The sequence below is a fragment of the Phoca vitulina genome, unplaced genomic scaffold, assembly GCF_004348235.1.
Source record: "Phoca vitulina isolate PV1807 unplaced genomic scaffold, GSC_HSeal_1.0 scaffold7, whole genome shotgun sequence".
Classification (NCBI taxonomy): domain Eukaryota; kingdom Metazoa; phylum Chordata; class Mammalia; order Carnivora; family Phocidae; genus Phoca; species Phoca vitulina.
The window spans coordinates 28,509,491-28,520,368 of NW_022589710.1; the positions used below are offsets into that span (position 1 = coordinate 28,509,491).

At 46.4% G+C, this 10,878-nt stretch overlaps 1 protein-coding gene across 1 annotated transcript in view; it reads left to right on the forward strand.

Annotated features, from left to right (window-relative positions):
* Positions 1-1,196: 1,196 nt before the first annotated feature.
* Positions 1,197-10,878, forward strand: part of LGALS3 (galectin 3) — a 17,303-nt gene continuing 7,621 nt past the window's right edge. Inside the window, exons 1-3 of the mRNA XM_032405162.1 lie at positions 1,197-1,523; positions 8,297-8,318; positions 10,035-10,463. Of these exons, the coding sequence (XP_032261053.1) occupies positions 8,301-8,318; positions 10,035-10,463 (447 nt within the window). The 5' untranslated portion in view covers positions 1,197-1,523; positions 8,297-8,300. The remainder of the gene's footprint in view (positions 1,524-8,296; positions 8,319-10,034; positions 10,464-10,878) is intronic.

Genomic DNA, 10,878 nt, shown 5'->3' on the forward strand with positions numbered 1-10,878 from the left:
AGTTTCTCCCATTTTGTAAGTTGTTTTTCATTTGTTGATTACTTCTTTTGCTATGCAGCTTTTTAGTTGATGTAGTCTCGCTTGTTTATTTTTGCCTTTGTTGCTTCTACTTTGGAGTTATATCTGAAAAATCATTGCCAAGACCAATGTCAAGGAGCTTTCCTCCTGTTTTCTTCTAGGAGTTTTATGTTTTGAGGTCTTACAATTAAGCCTTTAATCCATTGCGAGTTAAGTTTTGTGAGTGGATATCTGAACTTAAAAAAAATCCATCTTGGACGTCCCTAACCATTTCACTCAGTTATTATCCAGCAAAATTATACCAAATAAATACCTTCTCTCTTGCAAGAATCACTATTTGTTGTTTTTTCTTTTTAAGACTTTATTTATTTATTTGACAGAGAGGGAAAGAGAGAGCACAAGCAGAGGGAGCGGCAGGCAGAAGGAGAAGGAGAAGCAGGCTCCCCGCTGAGCAAGGAGCCCGATGTGGGGCTCGATCCCAGGACCCTGAGATCATGACCTGAGCCGAAGGCAGCCCCTTAACCGACTGAGCCACCCAGGCACCCCAAGAATCACTATTTGTTATAAGAACCTTTTTTAGAGTGGTAGCTTTATCCTATTCCTGTCTTTACCAAAGCCACTTTTGTGCTTAACTCTTCCCTCCTTCATCCGGACTCTCCCCAACCTTTGAGAAAACAACAGGCTTTCTAGGAAGGGATTCATTATTTCGTTCATTCATTCATGAAACAAATCTTTTCTGAGAACTTACTACACACCAAAGGCTAGGTAAGATGCTGAGGATGCAGTGAGGAGCAAACAAACAAAAACAATTTCGGGCTCCCAGTGTGAGGTGGGTCCCCACATCGCAGTTCAGAAAGGGAATGAATACAAGGTCAAGACATCGGGGCATCTATCTCACCCAGCACCTCAGAAAACTTGACAGGGCCCTCCCAGGGACACAAGTCACTGCGCACTTCTTGGGAAGGCTTTGATATTGAGAGAGGATTTAGGTAAAATAAATGCAGAAAGGACGAGAGCGTCTGCAATTCAGGCAGAAAATAAGCAAACTCGGTTAAAACAAGCAAACAAGCAAAACTCTTCAAAGCAGCACACTCTGAAAGCTTCGCAGACTCTCCCCATCCTGGTCTGAGGAGTCACCAGGTGAATCCGGAGAGAGGGCGGTGAACGTGGCCCCACTCCAGGTCTCGGGTGGCCGCGGGACACCAACTGGAGGCTGCGGGGCTGGGGGCCGCCCCGGAGCGTCCCACCGGCCGCTCTCCAGATCCCGAGCTTCTCAGCTGCGCCCTAGAACCGCGCTGCGCGGTGTGCGGTGGGGCGGGGGACGCCGGGCCTGGTCTGCAGGGCGAGGCGAGGCGAGGCCGCGCCGGGCGGGGGTGGGGGCCACGCCTCGGCAGAGGCGGGCCGGGCCGAGCCTATTTGAGGCGCTGAGCCACCGCCCCGTCAGGGATCGCACCACCTCAGCAGAAGCCGCCCCCGCAGCAAGCGAGCTAGCGCCGAGGCGTCGGGTGAGTGGCGGGGCCGCGGGGCCGCGGGACGCGGAGGGAGCCCGCTGACGCCCCCGACCCGGCAGGGACGAGGGCGCCCGGGCGGGGGCTGGGGGCTGGGGGCTTGCCGGCCGGCGGGTGGGCGCGAAGAGGCGGGGGGTCGCGTGAGGAGCTGGGGGCACCAGGGCACTTGAGGCTTTGACCCCTCGAGAGAGCGCAGTCTGAGGCTCTGGGAAAGTTAGCGGCGCTTTACAAAGACTCACGCACTGATCCGGGGGCGGGCGATGAGGGGCGCGGGGCACCCTCCGCGGCGACTGGCAGCCTCCGCCACGGCGTCCCGCCCGCGAGCCGGGGGTGGGGGTGGGGCGCTCAGCAACCCCAGCGGCCCGCCCCAGTGTGGGATTAGGAAGCGGGTCCTCCTTCCCTGGGCGCGGGGGGCCTGCCCAGGGACCCTGGAGGCAGCCCCAGCGCCCCTTGACTGGGCTGCGCGGCCGCTGGATCTGGCTGTGGGGCGCGCGCGAGCCCTCCTAGCAGGCCCGGCCGCGGAAGGGGCTGCCGCCGCTCTCTGGGTGCTGATCCCACAGAAAGTGGTGATGCCCCAGGGCCTGAGTGGGCATGCGTCTGGCTTGGCGAGCAGTGCACATCCAAACTTTTGCAAATCAGTGACTCATCCCTGCCCAGACTGGCTAATTTGGGCATTATCCCAGATCTGTGCTGAGGACGTGTAGGGTGTGGCAGAATGTTGGTCCGAAAATCGGGGGACAGCTTTTAAAACAGGTTTGAAGATGTATTCTGAATTATCAGGTGCTGAAATAAAAACACTATAATGTATCCACTCTGAGGAGTAGGAGCTGAACGCCAGAGAGTCAGAGACACATACGGTGAGGCTGTGACTTCGGCTTCAGGCCCAACCCCTTCAAGTTAGTGATTCCTAGTCCAGATACTGTGGAAGTTTTGTAAAGTGACTCCTGGGAGTTGGGTTGCTAGGCAGTGAAGACAGCTGAACCGCAGTGACCCAGTCTGTTTCTGGGATTCTGGGCAAGGAATGGAAGACAGTTCATCTATGATCGTTGGGAGATGGGAACTGCTTCCTAACTTCATAACGTTTGGGGATTACACTCAGAATCAGCACCTACTCCATGTTCTGGGGAAAAGTTTGATGATGGTCTTTGAATGTTTTGAGGTTCAAAGTGCTAGAAGGTTACTCACCAGGTTACTTAAGTAGCAGAGGAGGGGGAACACTGCCTGATAGATTGACCCCCAAAGCTAGTTTTTTGCAGGGGTCCTTAAACAATGTTGTTTCCCTGTGCTACAAGTATACATCAGTGCTTTACTGTGAAGACTTCACTTACTGCTAGTGAGGTCAAAGGCCAATGCTGGTCTACCTATAGTTTAGGTACCTACTTGCCTAGAACCTCATCAGCCAGACTCAACATCTTAACCGCAGAGACTTGCATGCATATATTATAACCTGAGCATGTCACGTTGACCTTAAATACAGTTGGCTTGTGAGATTATTGTATCTGAGACTCATGGTTAACTGATCTAAAACATAGCCTCCCTTTCCTGTGATGGCTTGGGAAACAGGCTCCTGCTGAGGACAGCTGGGTTAACATTTGGTGTCTAGTGCCTGAACTGGTTCTTCTTCTTTTTTTTTTTTTAATAATTATTTTAAGGATTTTTATTTATTTACTGAGAGAGAGAATGATAGAGAGAGAGCATGAGAGGGAGGAGGGTCAAAGGGAGAAGCAGGCTCCCCGCTGAGCAGGGAGCCTGATGCGGGACTCAATCCCGGGACTCCAGGATCATGACCTGAGCCGAAGGCAGTCGCTCAACCAACTGAGCCACCCAGGCACCCCGAACTGGTTCTTCTGATTAAATTCTCAGTGGTAAGCCTGCCAGAACAGTGCTTGCTGTAAACTTCCAGTGTGCTGCTGACGAAGTATCATGTGTTTGCTCTTGACTGATGTTCAGCTTTTCCATAGGGAGAAAACAGTCAGTAACTGAGAGGCACAAAGTAACTTTACCTTCCTTGATGCTGAGGAACTATGATAAGAAGGAAATCCTAGTAAAGGACCAGTTCCTTTATTCCAACTCAGCATCACCGAATTTGGCTTTGCAAGGTAGACTTGTTTCAGCAAGGGCAGGAAGTTCTTTGCAGAGGAGTGTGGGCAGTGCCTTGGGGTTCTGAGGAAATGCATTCATGATCTACTTCTCTTTCAGCTTGTATAAAGGTCAGGGCCCTTTGTGAGCAGAAATTTCAGAAGTGCTCCCAGGAACCCCAGCTACTGGACTAATTGCTAGGTGGACCTAGAATAGCATAGTACAGTAGATAGCCACTCTTTATTAGAGGGGAAAAAGCTATAATTAACAGCCAATTAAAAGGGTCTACATTCTGACTCATGTTTAAATTCTTTATTCCAAAGCAACACTGAACTACTTCCTGTAGGTGTTTCTAAATGTGAAGACTCAGGTAGTATTTCCTCAATTTTTTGTTTTGCTTTAATGTAGTGTTTCTTTTCCGGCGCTTCTAAATTCTCTGATTCTGGGAATGGCAGGATGGAGTTCACATATCTGTAGGATCTGTAGGGTGAGAAGATTTTTTTTACATTTGATTGTGTCTCTATATAAACTGTTCATCTAAAAGGAAGGAAGGAAGGAAGGAAGGAAAAAGAAAGAAGGAAGGAAGAAAGGAAGGAAGGAAGGAAGGAAGGAAGAAAGAAGAGGGAGGGAGGGAGGGAGGGAAATTTTCCAGGCAAGTAAGAAAGATATTTATCCAAATAGACTTTTTTTAAAGTTCTAAGGTTGCTAACCTTGATTTCAAAAATGTATCAGTTATAATCTTTTTTTTTTTCGTAAAAGAGAACTAATGGTTGAGAATGAACATATCAAAACAGTGCATACCTAATTTTTGGAGAAGTACACTTTATTGGTTTAAATGTGGTTATAATTAGCAAAGTGACTGTGCAAAATGGCATCGTTGTATTCAGTACAGTGTGTATTGAAGCTTACTGAATGAGTCACCCAGCTAGTTTTCTGACAAAAACAGGATCTTTTTTTTTTTTTTTTACAATTTCAACATGTTATATAGTTCTGAATGAATAAGTCAGAGAATTAATTTCTCAGTGAAGTAATTAACACTTTTAAAGGACTATACTTTAAAATTTCAAAGTGAGGTTTTACATTTAGTGTAAAATGAACCTGCATTAAGAGTGAGGATGCTTGGACCCTGGTTGTTGACCTGCCAAGAACAGAATGACTTTGGGCCACCATATTAGCTCTCTGAGTCTCAGTTTCCTTACCTCTAGAATGGGAATATTAACTTTCCCCTGAAAATCTTATAAGATCATTATCAGAATGAGAATAGGAAAAGTATGGGAAAGTGCTTCATAAACTGAAAAGCACCACATTAATGCAGGGTGTCATCATTCTAATGGGCTTGTCTAGTGTGTCACAACATGATGCAAACTGTCACCCAAGGCTTTATGTGAAACACAGTGGAAAGAAAGTGAAATCTGCTTTGTTTCTCAAATTGTTTTGGTTGGAGCTGAAAATAAGCTGAATATGCTTGAGCAGAGACTTTAAGAAGAAATGTTACATTTTGGAAATGCTGTTTTTGGTTTCTAGTTGTAATCAGCCTTTAAACACATGTTAGCTTGATTGGAGTTATGTTAATATGACACCTTATTAGGCCCATGGTACAGATTTGGCTAGTTTTAACTATTGAAACTAACTTTTTGGTTTTTATTGACCTGTGTATCTACACTTCTGGAGAGATACACATGCCGATCAGCCTAGACAAGTGTTTCTCAACCAGGCACAATTTTGACCTCTCCCCCCACTCCCCGGGGTCCAGGATATGTGGCAACATCTGAAGACATTTTTGGTTGTCACAATTGGGAGGTGGGGTATTATGCTGCTGGCATCTTGTGCATTGAAGCCATGGATGCTGCTCTCCATCCTGTAATGCACAAGACAACTCCAACGGATGGGGAAAGTCTTTACAGAATAGGAATATTTAAGACAAGTCAAAACACTTATAAAGTTATAAGTCTGGGTCTTTGGTATGTTGTGCAGGAATGGAAGAAGTTTGTGTAATCAAAGGAACTAAACTTTCTGCCCACCGTGAAGTTCAAGATTGTTTCCTACTGGCCTCCAAAATGAGAGAGGCTTTGTTTTCTTAAGAAATGCCCTTTCTAGGGGCACCTGGGTGGCTCAGTTGGTTAAGCCTCTGTCTTCAGCTCAGGTCATGATCCCGGGGTCCTGGGATTGAGTCCCACATTGGGCTCCCTGCTCCCCGGGGTGTCTGCTTCTCCCTCTGCCTGTGCCCCTCTGCCTGGGCCCCTCCCCCGCCCCACTCTCACGAGTGCTCTCTCGCACGCACTTGCTCTCTCAAATAAGTAAATAAAAATCTAGAAAATGAAAATGTCCTTTCTGGGGAACCTGGCTGGCTCAGTCGGTAGAGCATGCAACTCTCAATCTTGGGATTGTGAGTTTGAACCCCACATGAGGGTGTAGAAATTACTTAAAACCTTAAAAAAAAAGAAAGAAACATCCTTTCTTTTCCTTTTCTTTCTTTCTTTCTTTTCTTTTTAAAGATTTTATTTATTTATTTGAGAGAGAGAGAGAGAATGAGAGACAGAGAGCATGAGAGGGAGGAGGGTCAGAGGGAGAAGCAGACTCCCTGCCAAGCAGGGAGCCCGTTGCAGGACTCGATCCCAGGACTCCAGGATCATGACCTGAGCCGAAGGCAGTCGCTCAACCAACTGAGCCACCCAGGCGCCCTCTTTTCCTTTTCTGTAACAATGCTTCTCTCAAGTTCCTCCTGCGGTGGCAGCACACTTTTCTAAGCAGCGGAAGCCTTTTGGGGAAGGAAGCACAAGCAGAGGAACACCTGACTTCTACTTTAAAAGATCAAATGCTATAGGAAATCCAGGAATGGAAGCCCTGGGAGAGTCACTGTGACTTCCCAGTCAAGTTGCCAGCAGTTTCCCATGTTAGAAGATGGATACGGTGATACCCTAAACTGCTTCCAAATATGTTTGAGAATGCCCAGATTTAAAAAAAGAGATGTGCAAAAAAAAAAAAACAACTTAATAGAAGGTAATATTTAACTGTGGTATAAATAACAGCAGAGTATGATAAAACATCTGATGTGTATAAATGGAGGACATTAAGTCCTAAGAGGAGTTCTGCCTATTTTTTTTTAACCAAAAAGTCTAATATTTTAGATTTTTAGGACCTATCAATTAGGATCCCTTGGGGGTAATGTCATTTCTTAAATAATTTAGTAAATATCACAAGTGGGCAACTCAAGGGAAAAGAGATTCTGATTGTTTAAGATCCAGGTCACTTTGGCTATAGGACTGGTGATCCTGACCCAAGAAAACTCACTCAGGCCTCACGAGTCCAAAGCTACCCTCTTCCCCTCACTGCCAGAGCACCTGCAAGTGGGAGCAGGTGTAAAACATCTTAAATGGTTAGAAACTTGACATAGGGAGAGGAGCAGGAGAAAGAAGGAATGATGTGTCAAGGCCACCCCTGGAGTCAGCTTTGGGCAAAGCCAACTCTCTTTGGTAGCATCCTACCCAAAAATATTTTCCTCCACATTGCCTGACTACTTTCCTGTTCTGTTTTCTTTTTTCTTTTCTTTTCCTTAAACCCTAGTTTGTTATACTGCCGGAGTTTCGTTTGGAGTAACAAATATCTTTAAAAAAAAGAAAAAAAAAGCATCTTATACCTGTCTTTTCTCTTTATTGCTCCACATCTGGATCTCACCTCTCCTTTAAGGCTTAGCTCAGGGCGCCTGGGTGGCTCAGTCGTTAAGCGTCTGCCTTCGGCTCAGGTCATGATCCCAGAGGCCTGGGATCGAGTCCCACATCGGGCTCCCTGCTCGGCAGGAAGCCTGCTTCTCTCTCCCACTCTCCCTGCTTGTGTTCCTGCTCTCGCTATCTCTCTCTCTGTCAAATAAATAAATAAAATCTTTAAAAAAAAAAAAAAAAGGCTTAGCTCAAACACCACCACCTCGTCCCCTCTTAGAAATAATAGTTCTAGTTGTGACTCCCCATCACCCAGTCTGGCTCACAGCGTCGATCCCTTGTGATTCCTGCTGGCCTGTGAGCCCTTTGACCATACAGATCTTGGCCTATCCATCTTCCAACCCAGGCAAGAGATCACACAGTGCCTGGCCCAGAGCAGTCATAAATATGTGCAAATGAGGAAATAAGTAATTGGCAGCAACTGCATCTAGGGGCATTGGTTTCAAATCTCAGTAGGAATCAGTCAACTCTGCTTTCCTGCTAAAACGCAGAAGAGGGCATGGGGGTTGATCTTAGGAACAGGAGGGGAGGTGGGTGATATGAAGAGACTAAACCCTTTGTAAGAGGTGGTGGAAACAGCGCCCAGGAAGGAAGGTGAGGAGGACCACAGATGAACCAGGACTGTTTGTGTCTTTACCAAGGAAAGGGGAAGAACGTTATCTTCTTTGTTCTTCTCTCTCCTGTGTTGTTTGGCCTGTTACTCCCAGGATTCAGAACACAGGCTAGTATGATTAGAGTTTAAAATTATGAGTTAAATAGGGCTTGGTGATGTAGCTGGAGTGCCTCCCTGCTAGGGCTGGTTTTGTGGTTCCACACTATTGATTTAGGTGTATTTGGGGAATAAACTGGCTTGGTTAGAAGAATGCCTGTAGATCATCTAGAACTGCCCAATGAACTATTTGTGATGTTATGTTAATATGGAAACTGGTGAAATCTAGGATCAAATGATAACCTATCTTTTTTTTCCCCTTTCAGGAAAATGGCAGACAGTTTTTCAGTAAGTATTTTATGTCTGTTTTTTTTACCATAATATACATTCCATGTAGGTTGGGGGCTTTCTTCTTTGCCACCAAACATCTCCTTCTAATTCTCTCACCCTGTGGCTTCCTCTGGCCTTAACTGGCCAATGAGACCTTGTTAGCTGAAGTCTTGTTTTTCCAGCCATAGGTTCAGGAAGAAAGCCAGGCAGATAGAGGCCTGGGACTCACTAACAGTAACTCCCCTACTGAAAAGCCTGGGACAGAAACAGGTGGATTCCATGGGCAGGAGCTGAGAAATAATATGAGCAAAGGGAAGTGTGGTGCAGTCTGAGCATCCTGATTTCTGTGATTGTTCTTCTCCTGTCAGAGAGGATATGCTTTTACATAGAGGAAGGCTAGCTCCCAACTTTGGCAAGTTATAAAAAGCAACCCTCCATGATCTCAGATGATGGAAGGAAGAATAAAGGGAGGCAGGAGATGCAGCAGCTGCCCAGACACCCTGTGAGGCAGAAAGGAGCAGGGAGCTACCCCAGCTTCTCCCTTCTTCCCATTCTTTAATCTCCTGTCAATGCTGCCCCTTAGCCAGACTCATCTGGAAGCCTGGAAACCACCATCTGCAGGGTTAGATCCCTTGTGATCAGCACAAGGCAAAGAGAAGGATGGATTTGACCAGTACATTGCCACATTGGGAATATGGCAGGACTGACTCTTTGCTGTCAAACATGGAACTCATTGAACTGTGGGAACTCAGGCCCATCACCCTGACCACCTACTGTAGGGCATCTTTTCATCTGAACCATGCAGTTGCTTGACTGTGATAAGCCATGATCAAAAAAAACCCCCCCAAAACAAAAAAACACAGATAAGGCAAGTACAGGCCTATATCTGAAACCACTGTGTGTGGCCATGTACCTGTTGTGGCTGCCAGGGACAGGCTTGTGGTTCTGCTAGAGGTTAGAAATGGGACTGGAAGCCCTTTGAAAGCCACTAAGAAGGGGGCCACACCTTCCAGAAATCCTCCTCTGGAATGGTCTTGTGAAACCAGGATGGGGACTCTTATTAAGCCATCCTTGTTCTTTGCAAGGAAAAGTCTATGCCATTGGATAGTTGTATTAACTTTACCATGTAGTTAATATATTGACCCTATATGGCCAAGAAAATATAACAATCCTTATTAGAATTACAATCCATCAATAAAATGCACTCTTTATGGTAAGACAATTCATGTTGAGAACCGTAAATTGCTTTGCTTATCATTTTCTATATGGCTCTCCTCCTCCCCATACAGACAGTAATCAATCTGGAATCCCACTTACTTAATGGCATGATCTGGCCTTTTAAGAAAAATAAACTTTGAAATTTTACAATAGTTTTAGATTTACAAAAAATTGCAAAGATAGTACCAAGAGTTCCCACATACCCTACGCCCACTTTCCTCTATTATTAACGTCTTACATTAGTATGGTACATTTGTTACCATTAATAAACCAGTACTGATACATTACTTACTAAAAAAAAAAAAAGAATAAAGTGATGAAGCATATATAATCCCAAAGCCTAATTTTAGTCTTAGGAACTGCAAACTATTTAATAGGTGGAAAATTTTTTATTGATTTGAATTTCATACCCTTACCATATCCCTCTACTTCTTAGATCACATATTCCTGTTTTCCTGAAAATTCTGTTTTTGTGAATGTTTTTCATCCTGTAATTGTTGATGTCTTTCTTTCCAGCTTAATGATGCTTTATCTGGGTCTGGAAACCCAAACCCTCAAGGATGGCCTGGTCCATGGGGAAACCAGCCTGCTGGAGGCTACCCAGGGGCCTCCTATCCTGGTGCCTACCCTGGACAGGCCCCTCCTGGTAGCTACCCTGGACAGGCCCCTCCTGGCGGCTATCCTGGTCAGGCCCCTCCAGGAGCCTACCCTGGCCAGGCCCCTCCTGGCGGCTATCCTGGCCAGGCCCCTCCTGGTGCCTATCCTGGCCAGGCACCTCCAGGAGCCTACCCTGGCCCAACAGCACCTGCTTATCCTGGACCATCTGCACCAGGAGCCCACCCTGGGCAACCGAGTGGGCCTGGGGCCTACCCACCTCCTGGACAGCCAAGTGCTCCTGGAGCCCACCCTGCTGCTGGCCCTTTTGGCATCCCTGCTGGACCAATGGTAAGATGGAACTAGGCATTTCATAGACTTGATTGTGATCAGGACAAAGCTAATGAAGAACCAACACACTAATTGTCTGGAGCGTTGGTGCCATTACTTTGCTGTGCTCTGGCTGGGAGCTGGCTCTGGGCACCAACCTGCAAAGGACTTCAGAGAGACCTGAAGCTTTAAACTCGCTGGTTAGAGCCACTTTTCAAGGACCAGCCATGAGTGTATGTCAGCCCAATAGAAAAAATCATTGTTTGAAACTGAGGGTTGCTGGAGTGGGGGGTGGTGTGGGAGGGAGGGGGTGGCTGGGTGATAGACACCGGGGAGGGTATGTGCTATGGTGAGCGCTGTGAATTGTGCAAGATTGTTGAATCACAGACCTGTACCTCTGAAACAAATAATGCAATATATGTTAAGAAAAAAAAAA